Below are 12,040 nucleotides of genomic sequence, written 5' to 3'. Positions count from 1 at the left end.
CCTGCATGGGGAGCTGGAGCTGACATAGGGAGCTCACCCACTCTTCCTGGATTCAAATCCCTGACCTGCCAGTCAGCAGTCCTGCCAGCACAAGGGTTTAACCCATTGCGCCACTGGGGACTTCTATTAGCTTGTTGGTATTATGTGTGCTTTTTTCACTACACTGTGTCATACCATAATTTGCATTACTTTTATTACTGGTGTGTGTGTGTTTATATTTCAGTGTAAATGAGGATGGTTCACTCAAAGTTTAAAGAAAAGAGAGCCTGTACTAGTCAGGTCTGGTTTTGACCAGCCAGATGCACATGTTTTCTAAATCAGGCCTGCACAACATTTATTTATTTTTTAAAATTTACAGTATTTATATTCCACTCTTCTCATCCCGAAGGGGACTCAGGGTGGATCTCAGTATACATATAAATGGTAAACATTTATTGTCGTTTTTAAAGACATACAACACAGACAGACAGACAGAGGTAATTCAACATTTTCCAACTTGGGCTTCTGGAGGTTATGCTTGATTCCAGACACAGGGGGAGCTGTTGCTTCACTCACTACAATGCCTCGTCCTTTTTGATCCTAGTATTTCCTCCTTGCTCTTTGATCGCCGACAGTGTTATGGTGTCCTAAATTAAATTAACCTCCCCGTTTTAATCAGTGCCTAATTTCTCTACTCACAGCTGCAGCTGTTTTCAAACTGCTTCGATGGACAGTAAGCTGGGCTATTGGCAGTCGGGTGCTCAATCCGACTCAGGCTTCGAACTTGCCACCTTCTGGTCGGCAGTGATCTATTGCTGCTGTTGATTAACCAGCTGCGCTACAGCCCGGCCCTCCTGCTGCCCATACCAGGTTTTGGCACAGCCCACAGAAGTTCTAAACTAAGCTGTGACAAAGGGGCTAACTGGTTGATTCAGTCAGGATGCTGGAAGAGCTGGTTTCCATACAAACTACAGCCTGGGGAGATTGAGGGACTCGGGCTGGGGTAGTGGGAAGTGGTGGTGATATTTTAAGGGGTCTCAGACCTTTATTCTGGGAAGTTGGAATCCTGGGTTCCAGATTAAAATTAGACCAGTTTGGCTGTTTTAGAGAGAGAAGGAGGTGGCTTTAGCACAGCAGGTTAATCACGAGCTGCAGCTGCAGTAAATCTTGCCAACCAAAAGGCTGACAGTTCGAAACCGGGTCAGGGTGAGCTCCTGACCTTCAGCCCAGCTTCTGCTCAAAGCGGATCAAAACAGCAATGTGAGTAGATAAATAAGAACCACATTAAAGTGGAGAGGTATTTTAGGCACGGCAAAAAGGAGGAAAGTTTACGGACAAAGAAAGTTCTTTGGCAAGGAGATGGAGCGACATCACAGCCTCCAGAGATGCCAAAAGACGGGGAAAAGCCTATATAATACCTCTATCTGTTGGCCGTCTTGTCATTGTATAACTGGCATTGCTTGTTTGCTGCATGTGTATGTTATGTGATCTGCCCTGAGTCCCCTTCGGGGTGAGAAGGGTGGAATATAAATACTGTAAATAAATAAATAAGAAGGATCTCAGTCTTAGCCTCTGCCAATCCTCCTTTCTTTTTGCCTCCGTCGTCTCCTTCTGATCTGGGGGCAAAACACCAACTCCGTGCTGTTTGCATGTGAAGGAGAAACTTGGCTACGCCACTCTTCCTTTCTCTTTGCCTCTGGGTTTCCTCTGCCGTTTCCTCCTCCTCCCATGGAAGGAAAAACAACCAGCTACATACAGTTCGTTTCCCTCTTTGTAGAGAGAACTATAACTTTGGCATGATGTTGCTGCGAGGTCTTTACTCACAAATGAGTAAAATGAACAGCACAGAGTTGGTGATTTTTCCTTCTGGAGAAGAAGAGGACAGAAGCAACCCAGAGGCAAAGAGAAAGGAGGAGCAGTGTAGGCAAGAAAGCCGCTTTTTGCAAACACAGAGCGAGGTGCTAAAACCTATCTGCAGTCCGAAGAGGTTTAACCTATTTATTTTGACCCCTTACCACTAACAAGTTGTGCAGGACTGATCTAGTGCAAAGCTTCTTAAAACTGTGGGTCGCAACCTGAAAGGGGGTCGCCGTAACTGAATGTTGGGATCACGAAAAGTTTGGCAAAAGGAAAAGGTTTCATGTCAAAGTTTAAAACAGCCACTAGATGGCGATCAGAATCAAAGTATCCAACTATGATTCTCTGAATCTGATTGCCACCTAGTGACTGTGATAGACATTTCCACAAGTCTGTTTGCAACAACGTGCAGCATTTAGACTGGATTCTGCAGCAAATGATTCAGCTGTACTTCATAGAAAGGGAAAGATTGCCCGCCTTGTTTTTAAAATAAACCTCTCTACAATTTTTATCAGTAGATGTTTGATTTGCATATCTACATGGGCCGGGCTATAGCGCAGCAATAGATCACTGCCGACTAGAAGGTTGACAAATTCGAAGCCCGAGTCAGCTTGAGCACCGGACCGTTAGCCTAGCTTACTGTTCACTTAAGCAGTTCAAAAACAGCTGAGCTGTGAATAGAGAAATTAGACACCGCTATAAGAGGGGAGGTATTTTATGACACCATAAAAATGCCGGTGATCAAAGAACAAGGAGGGAAATTCTGTGTTCAAAAGGGCTTGTCGTCATAACAGATGGAGCAACAGCACCCCCTGTGGCCAGAATCGAGCATAAGCTCCAGGCGACGATGTTGGAAAAGGCCACAATACTGCTATCTGTCTGTCTGTCTTGTATGCCTAAAATGGCATTCAAGGTTTGCTGTGAATGTATGCATTGTGATCTGCCCTGGGTCCCATTTGGGGTGAGAAGGGTGGAATATAAATGCTGTCAATAAATAATACATACCTGGGGTCACTTAAAAATTTCTCAGGCAAAAAGGGGTCATGAGTCAAAAGAGTTTAAGTAGCTCTGATCTAGGAGCTTGCCCTCTTTCCCTTATGTGTTGAGTTCCTCCCCCTCCTTTATGTTCTTTATGTTTCCTAGAATATTTGAGTTTTGCAGACTCAAACCGAACCCACATCCAGCCTCCCTGGTGGGGAATGGCTTCTTAGCCTGTGATATCCTGTGGTGGGGGGCTAGAGAAGGGGATGGGCCTGAAGGGGGGGGAGATACGGTTTTCCCCGCATTACGCCCCCAAACCATCATGCCACCCTAAGGGACAGATCCCTCCTCTCTTCAGTTTCAACAGGGCACTAGGGTCCCCCAGCAACCCCCCCCCACAAGTGACCCCGCCCCTCCCACCCCACCCCCAACCACTGCCACTGACCTCTGGGTACTGACCGTCCACAGCGCAGCCGACCCCCTGACCCTCCCGACTGAAAGCGCTCGGGCCCTCAGTCAGGTTAGCCTTCCCTCCCCCCTTACAACAAATAACCCCCTCCCTCCCCCCTCCCCACAAGGAGATGGACAGGACTGGTGCTGGGGTGGAATGTGGTGCGGACAGACACAAGAGAAGAGGGGCCAGTGTGGAGGGGGGAACGGAGAGACAGACGGCAGGCAGGCAAGCTGGCAGTCGTGGGATGGGCAGGAAGAGCCTGGTCTTACCTGTGTGGGCCCCATTCACCTCCCCCATGGGGCGACTTGCCAGGCTCTTTGGCCCTGCGTTACAAGAGGGAGGGAGGGGACCTGGGAGGGAGATATTCCAGAGGTGAAAGAAGCCCCGATCCCGCCCTGCCTTAAAGCAAGAATGGAAGGGTAGGGGTAATTGAGCAAGGCTGCCCCGTAAGGCCCCCCATTGGTACACTTTCTGACAAGCAACGTGGAGGGGTGGGGTGTTCTCCTTTCTCGGTCTGAATTTGAGAAGCATGGGGAATAAGACCCTGCTCCCACCCCTGCATCACTACAGTCATTGAGTGACCCACATAAGTCCCCCTCATGGAAAGTGGAGGAGATAGAGTGGGATACAAGCAATGCTTATTGTTATTGTTACCGTGTTTCCCTGAAAATAAGACAATGTCTTAAATTTATTTTTCCTCAAGAAGACACACTATGGCTTATTTTCAGGGGATGTCTTATATTTATTAAGTACGGTACAACAATATGCATTTATTCAAATACAGTGCTGAGTAAAACGGCAGACACAGCTTTACTTCTTTCCCCTGAGGACACACAATACCTGCCGGCTACTCACTCCCTCTCTCACTCAGGGAGGAAGCCTTGCCTTGCCTGGCCTGGTCCGAATAGAAGAAAGAACAGAAGGAGAAGGAGAGGAAAGGAGGAGGAGGAGAAGAAGGAGGATGAAGAAGGTTTTTGTATTTCACTTTCTATGTCTCCCTCTAACAGCAGTACGCTGCACACTCACGCCTATCACTATGTCTTATTTTCGGGGTATGGCTTGTATTGCGCAAATGCTTAGAAATCTTGCTACAGCTTATTTTATGGGTATGTCTTATTTTGGGGGAAACACGGTATTATTATTATTATTATTGACAATAGAGAGAATTGAGTAGAGAGTGTGCCCCGAATCCACAGCAAGGGCAGGAATCCCCAGGCGTACTAGGAGGGCCGTCCCCCCACTCCCATACCCATTCTCCTGATCTTCCTTCCTTCACTTCCCTCTCTAACTCCTCGTATCTACAGAATCTGAACTGACCATAATGGTGCAGAAAGCCCACACCCCGACGGTGGCGTTCCTGGAACTACCTTGGGGCACCCCATACCTTAACCACTGGGGCCATTCTTGATCAATGCAGACCCAGGATGTTGGAGGCAGGCTTGGAGGAAAGAGAGGAGGGTGAGGGCAAGGCAGGGAAGGGGAAGTGGGGTTTCAGTGCTGGGAGTCAGGCAGGCAGGTGCCCCCCTTGCAAATGGGGGGTCAAGGTGTTTATGGAATAGAGGGGTGGGGCAGGGGGTAGGAGGGGGTCTGGGCTCCTCCTCTTGAGGGGGGTGGGGTGGGGAGGGGCATGTGCAGGACCCACCTGGTCTGCTACCGAACGGCGAGGGTGCCCCCGATCCCTCCATGTGACAAAAGCAGAGTCATACAGAGTTACCTGGTGAACAGCTAGGACGAAAACGGAGAAAACAGACGGGTCAAGGCCCAGCGGGGGTCAGGGGTCAGGTGGGGAGGGGGCTTCCTTCCACATAGGCTAAGAGTGAGGGGGAGGAAGGGACACGCGTCCATCTCCATACAAATGGACTAAGCTATGCTGACGGGTGGGGAGCTGTAGGGAGACCCCAACTAGCTGGACCCCCAACGGATAGCATACAAAAGGGACTACTTTGGAGCAAGATGGGGGTTCCCACTAGGGGGGCAATAGGGGAGACCTGCCTCTTCTCAGGAGCCCCTGTGCCTTGATCCCTCCCCTTCCAGATCTTTTCTCTATCTAAGACATCTTGTGTTTCCTATGCTCCTAAGGCTGTGAGGCTGAGATCCACGCTAGAAAAGGGGCACTGGCTGGGATTCTGTGGGGCCCCTTCCTCGCCCCCTCCCCCACCCCTTGCACGTGTGGAGCGTGGGCAGAAGCAGGCATGGGGAGAAGCTTGCAAAGCGGACGAACGGACGGACGGACAGACAAAACAGAGCGAAGCACATTGAGAAGTCACAAGCTGCACAGGCAGAGATGGCCGGGCAGTGGGGGGCAAAGGGTCCAGACACAGGTGGGGCAGGGGCGGGGGGTATGGCCATGAGGACACACGGAATAGAACAATGACATTGTAATTTCCACCTGAGCGTCGAGCAGCCGCTTCCGCGTTTCGGAGGCGTCGTGGGCGGCCGAGTGATCCCTGCGCAGTTCCTCCTCCACCAGCATCAACCTGCAGGGACAGGCTTCACTGGAGTCAATCCGGGCCCCCCCACCCAGCGGGCAGGCGGCGGGAGCCGGGGCCGCCAGCAGCTGCGGGAACGAGGGGCCCCCCAAGGCGGCCCCAAGGGGAGGGGAGCGGGGAGCCCTCTCCGCCGGAGGCCTCCTTTTGGGGGACCCCACCCCACCCCGCCCAGGCCCTCCGTGCCCTCCCCTCGGACCCCTGCTCCCGGGGTCCGCCCACCCGCCGGCTCCTCTCCTGCCCTGGGCCTGGGCTCACCTGCCAATTATGCTCTTGATCTGGGAGTCCTTCTCCACCTGCTGCTGCCGGAGGCGCTTCTCGCTCTGCTCCAGGCGCTGCTGGTACTGCTGCAGGATCTTGCCGGTCTGCTCCTCCTGAGTCAGTAGACGCCGCTCGTACTCCTCAAGCTTCCGATTTGACATGTGCAAGCGCTCCTTTAGCGAGTGGATCTCCTCCTCGTACTCCTTCACCTGGTCAGAGCGGGAGGGGGGGCAGAGGTGGGTCAATCGGTCAGTCTGGCCAGACCCCCGCCTCACAGACAGTTTGAAGTCCCACCCCATCCCATCTGTGTCCTTGGACCCTCCCCTGTGGACATGAGAGTGTCCGGCTACAGCTGGAAAGGTACTGCAGAGCAGGTTCTGGGGACAGATGAGCCCCTCCTGTTGGTGGACTGTCCATCCATTTCGGCCAAACATTATTTCCCTCTTCAGTCTTTGTTTGGCAACTGCACATGAAAGACCGAAGGATGCTGCCTCCTCTAGTGATTGGGGCATGGTTCTTGTGCCCTGGGCACAAGAGGAGGCAATATCTCCCCTACCCCCTCTCCAATGTCACATTTTGGTTCCCGTCCCCAGCAAGAGGGGTCCCCCCACCTTTACCCGGTCCAGCCGACTCTCGTCCATGGACTTAGAGTACTCCTTGAGTTTGTACTCCTCTCGCTCGATGTGGGAGCTTTCGATGTCGGCCGAGAGGTGAGGCATGTTGGAGACCCAGGCGACCGTCCGCTCCGAGGCTGGCATGGCCGGGTTCAGTGTTGAAGGCGTGTGTGATTGCTGCCAGGGAGAATAGTGGAGGGAAGGGGAGGGGAGGAAAAAAGGGGGCAGCCAAGCCGTCAGTCTCACTGGTCAGTTAGAAGCCTCATACCACAATGTCCGGTAATGTCATCCCTCCATCCACTAGCATTCCATGCAGACAGGCGCCATGGGATATGGATGTTGTAGCCTGGTCAGATTCTGAGTGCTCAGAAGATCAAAAAGAGAATGCTGGGATAGATTTGAAAAGCCCAGAGGAGGATAGAAGTTGCCTGGAGAGAATTGTTTTGGAATCTCCTGGCAGTTCTCATGAGATTGGAGAAAGCAATATCAGTTCTCATGAGAATCTGCCAGAAGTGCAGACTGAGAGAAATGTGGAAGACAAATGTTTGTCCCACACAAGGTACTTGGAATTTTGGAGGCAAAGCATAGAACAGAGACAGACTTGCTTTTCCCAGCTGCTTAGAGATAAGGAGAGGAAAAGCAGGTGTGTAAGGGATGATGTCATGGGAGGGATTGAAGCCTCTTAAGTGGTTTTCTGCTGGTACAATCCTTTGTGAGAGCAATGTTGTATTTAGGAGAACAGCTCTTGATTCCTGGTCCTATGTCTATGAAGGGAAGGGAAGGGGGAAGACCCCCAAAGCGAGCCTGTCTGCTGTTGCCAGCATTGCCATGGAGACATTGTGAGGTACACAATCTCAGAGCGGGAGAAGGGAGAATGCAGGTGGGCAGTGGCTCCAAGGATGTGTGGTCCTTGGTCACTGGGACAATATGCAAGTAACATGATAGGGGACCTTTTTGTCTTCTGTCATCATTTCCCACATTGGCAAGCCTTACTCCCTGCAGCCAACCAGGATCTATACCCCGGGGCCACTTGGGGAGGTGCTTGTGTAGACCCCTAAAGCCAGAAGCCCCCTCCCTTGGGGTATGCCCAGCGGGACCCGCGTGGCCTCGCCTGTGTGGCCACCCACCTGCTTGGTGAGGGATGGCTTGAGGGCGGAGGGTGTCTCCTTGGCCAGCGACTGCTGCCGCCCGCGAGGAGGGGCTCCGTAGGGGACTTCTGGCTGGAGGAGGTTGCCGCTGGAGGGCCGGGGCTTCTGGGCGGCTGAGACGGTCAGCTGCTGGGACTTGCCCCGCTGGAGGGGGGGCTGTGGGGCCGTGGGGCCGGCGGTGGCCACAGAAGGGGCACGCTGGGGCTGGGGCCCGATGGTGATCTGCGGGGGCGAGAGCATGTTCTGCAGGTTTTCCTGCAGGGAAAGCTGCCGCTTGGTGAACTCGGAGCCCTGCCGGGTGAACTCGTCACTGTAGCTGTGGCTGTGGATGATGTGCTTGTTGGAGGCGGCGGCGGCAGCGGCGGCGGCGGAAGAGAGATCCTCGCTCTTGCTGTAGCCATGGAAGGGAGCAAAGGTGGAAGCAGAGGCGTCCGGGTTGCCCTCGGCCGGCCGGTGCGAGTGCGAGTGTGAGTGCGAATGCGGGTGGTGGGACCCGCCGTGGCCCCCAGCTGCTGGCCCATCAGAGGCCATGTGGAAGAGCGGGTTCTGGAAGGAAAGGGGTATCCTCAGCTGCTGGGCCGAAGAGGTGCCCCCGCCCAGCCCGTCGGTGGTGACGCCCATCTGGCTGAGGCGCAGGCCGGCGGCGATGCTGGAGCCGCTGCCCTGGGAGAGGCGGCTGGGCCGAAGCCCCAGGCCGGCCGTGATGGAGGCCTGGCTGCTGTTGAGCAGGTCGCCCACGCTGTGGAGGTTGGAGATGCTGTTCATGCGGCTGTCCTGCAGGTCCAGCATGGAGACGCTCTTGTTGACGCTCAGCACCTTCTGGTCCGGCTCCGTGATGTCCGAGCTGCTGGTGCAATAGGCCGGGGAGGAGCGGGCCAGCGGGGGCCGGGCCACAAAGAACATGTCCCCCTTGGAGCCCTTCTCCTTGGTGGGCGAAGGCAACCGGGTCATGTCCACAGAGCTGCAGGGAGGGAAAGAAGGAGGGAGGGAGAGACCATGTGGTCAGCAGAGGGGAAATGGGGCAGTGGGACTGACTCCACAAAAGGTATCATGTATCATGTTCCACAGTTGATGGTGGTTGGTGGTGTCAGGCCTAGCAGTTGGTGATGGAAGGGGTTAATGTCAGTCCTAGTTCTAAAGGGCAGAGTAATCTGTAAGTAAAAATTTGCATGTGAAAGCAATTAAGGGTGGAGGCATGCAAGAGATAGGATGCACCCGGGTTTAACTGGTTATAAGGAGCTAGCCTGGAGACTGATCTTAGGTAAAAAAAAGTATTTGTCCTATCTGGCTGTGGATGCTGCTGGTTTTCTGCCCAGGTTTGTGGGTTTTCAGTATCTTGACCTGTCTCTTGGAACCCTGGAACCTTGAATCTCTGGACTGCCGATTGACTACAGTATAGACTCTTGATCCTTGGACTTTTAAGTATCCTTGGACTTGAACGATCCGGGGCCAGGCTGTGGCGCAGCTGGTTACTAGCAAGCAGCAATAAATCACTACTGACTCAGAGGTAATTGGTTTGAAGCTCGGGTCAGGATTAAGCTCCCAACCATTAATAGCCTAGGTTGCTGTCCACCTAAGCATGTTATTATTGTTATTACTATGCCATGTCTCCATAATGTGCAGTCCTGGGAGTTTCCCAAGGTCCATACCCTTCTCTGGGTGCATCCACACTGTGGAATTAAGGCGGCTGGACCTTACTTTAAATGCCATGTCTCCATGAGATGGTTTTGGGAATTGCAGTTTCCCAAGGTCCATGAACCTTCTCTGGGTGAACCTACACTGTGAAATAAATGCAGATGGACCTTACATAGCTCCATACTATGCAGTCCTGGGAAGGTCCACACCCTTCATTGTGGGGCAGCCAAGAGACGGCGAGTGCATCACCCTCCCTCTCTCTCTCCTTCCTTGCTTCTTCCCCGGTGGGGCAGCGGAGAGAGAGGCTAGACTGAAAGGAATGACCACACAGGTACACCTTGCAAGAGTGGGATGTGCCAGGAACCCTAAGGGTACAGGGGCCGGCAGGACTCACCTGTTGATGCCCCGCATCATGTAGGACTGCATGTCGACAGAGCTGCATGTGGGGAGGGCGAAAATGAAAGAGACAGGGAGCCAAGGTCAGGCCGGGTGTTCATGGGGACACCCCGGGGCCCCTCCCCACCCTCAGCAGCCCCCCCCCTGTGCCCCAGAGGGTCAGCACCCCTCCCCCAGTCTCCCCCCACCCACCTACTGAGGGCTTTCCTTCAACCCCCGGCCCCCCCCAAGACACCCCCCGCCCCGTCCCGCCGGACCTGTTGAGGTCACGCATCATGTAGGAGGACTGGACATCGGTGGAGGGTCCGCGGAGGATGAGGGGCTTGGCTTGGAGCCGGTCGCCCTGGTGGCTGGGCTGGCGCTGGATGTGGGGGTTCCTGAGAGCGAGGCTGATGTCGTTGAGGAGCCGGGGGCAGCGGGCCCAGCTTCATCAAGGCCTCCTGTGGAGAGAAATGTGGCAGGGGGGAGAGGGAAGATGCCTCAGGACTGGTGCTTTGGCCTATGTGTGGTGGCCACCTGGGACACTGTGCTGTAGTTCAGCCTTTGATTGTGCCTGCATTTAATGTCACTGGGGATTCTGGGCCTGCAAGTCAGCAGCAGAATCAGCAGCAGGAAATTTTAAGCTGTGAAAATAAGCAGTCTCTGTCTGAATCTGAAGGCCACATTCCAGAGAGGCCATTTGCTAGGGAAACGAGTTCAGAAGCAAAGATCAGCTCAGAGGAGGAGACTCCAGGTGCAGAGTCTAATGAGCACTTAGATAGGAGGTTTACCTTTAGTCAACACAGGGCTGCTCAACAAAGTTTGCAAAGGTCAAGACGCCTATTAGCGAAAAAGTCTTTATCAGTTTCTCAGGGGGAAAGGCATGATTTTCTGTCTATACTAACAAGCCCAAAAGGCTTTTTCGCCAGTCTGATCAACGTTGGGTTTTAAGGATACATTTCATGCCAATTCAAGCCTGCAAAGGGATACTTAGTTCTATGTTTCCTGTTGTTCATGTTTCATGCTTCCAAATGTTAAAGATTGTTCCTGAATCTCATGTTTTGGATTTATCCTACTATGCATTCCTGATTTTTGATGCTACTCTGGTACTTTAAATTCTGTAGACTATTTCTGACATTTAGACTTTGTTTTTTATTCTATTTTTGCTGAACTGCTTTTCATATATATTCTTCAGTGAACTGGATTGCTATTCACCATGGACTGGGTGTGGTGTTAAGTACAGAGGTGCTTCCCAGCCTTGGAGCACAACAAACTGGGCCCACCCCATTGGGAGGCTCTCACCACGGTGGACCCCTCTTCTTTCCCCAGTCCCCACACCTCGCCCAACCCCACCCCACCCCCAGGCAGTGAGTGAGGGTCCACCTTGCTGAGCTGGGGCATGACCTCCCAGAGGAGGGCATGGAGGGTGGAGAGCTCCCGGCCCAAGTCGATGTAGCCCTCGAAGCTGCTGCTGTTGGTGAGCGTGTCCAGGTTGGAGATCTCATAGAGGAACTGCTGCATGCTGGCCCACTCGATCTCCAGGAACTCGTTCATGAAGGCCATGTACTCCTCCTTGCTTCCAAACCTGCATCAAAGGCACAACGGGGGGAAATGGGGGACAAGGGTCAACTGAGGAGCCACGGCACTCGAGTGCCAGAACTGGAGGTCAGCTGTGAGTGACAGTGCTATGGATTTTGAGGAGGCACAAATGTTACCAGGTGAGTGTATAGCGGAACCAGCAACGTCCAGTTAACACCATGTGCAAAAGACTCAGACCAGGCAGAGGAATTGAAAGAACAAAGGAACTTTACTTGTTGAGTTGAAGTTAAGTAAACAGTTCAGCAATCGTACAATGTCCTTGTAGTTGCATAGGATCAATAACTAATCAATCAGCATTCAATATACCCAGCATAGCATATCCAAACTGCTACTTGACCGTAGCTAGAGAGCCTGTCTTTTTCTGTGCTCTCCCTGCAAGCTCAAATTACCCAACTGACAAATCCAGCCATCTGCCAGCAAACCGATACATTGTTTGAGGCGTGGCTTGCCTCTGCAAAATCAGCTCCCTTTTGCAGAGATCTCCTGCAAGCAACTTTGCAAGGATTTCTTTACACACACACACATAGCAATTTGGCGCAATAACAAATACAGGGTGAAAGGGTTAAACGAGCCAAGATGAAGGACTTCCCTCAAGCAAACCCATATCGGGACCACCTTCCACCTGGAAATCTATCCTTGATGTGAAAGAAA

At 52.8% G+C, this 12,040-nt stretch overlaps 1 protein-coding gene across 1 annotated transcript in view; it reads right to left on the bottom strand.

Annotated features, from left to right (window-relative positions):
* Positions 1-12,040, bottom strand: part of syngap1 (synaptic Ras GTPase activating protein 1) — a 136,517-nt gene that overhangs the window by 3,550 nt on the left and 120,927 nt on the right. The window contains 8 exon segments of the mRNA XM_062969463.1: positions 5,661-5,748; positions 6,016-6,227; positions 6,636-6,809; positions 7,760-8,741; positions 9,810-9,851; positions 10,069-10,223; positions 10,225-10,251; positions 11,174-11,375. Of these exon segments, the coding sequence (XP_062825533.1) occupies positions 5,661-5,748; positions 6,016-6,227; positions 6,636-6,809; positions 7,760-8,741; positions 9,810-9,851; positions 10,069-10,223; positions 10,225-10,251; positions 11,174-11,375 (1,882 nt within the window).

This window comes from Anolis carolinensis, chromosome 2 (assembly GCF_035594765.1).
Source record: "Anolis carolinensis isolate JA03-04 chromosome 2, rAnoCar3.1.pri, whole genome shotgun sequence".
NCBI lineage: Eukaryota > Metazoa > Chordata > Lepidosauria > Squamata > Dactyloidae > Anolis > Anolis carolinensis.
Note: the sequence above shows the minus strand (reverse complement) of the source record. Positions and strands in the feature narration are given on the sequence as shown.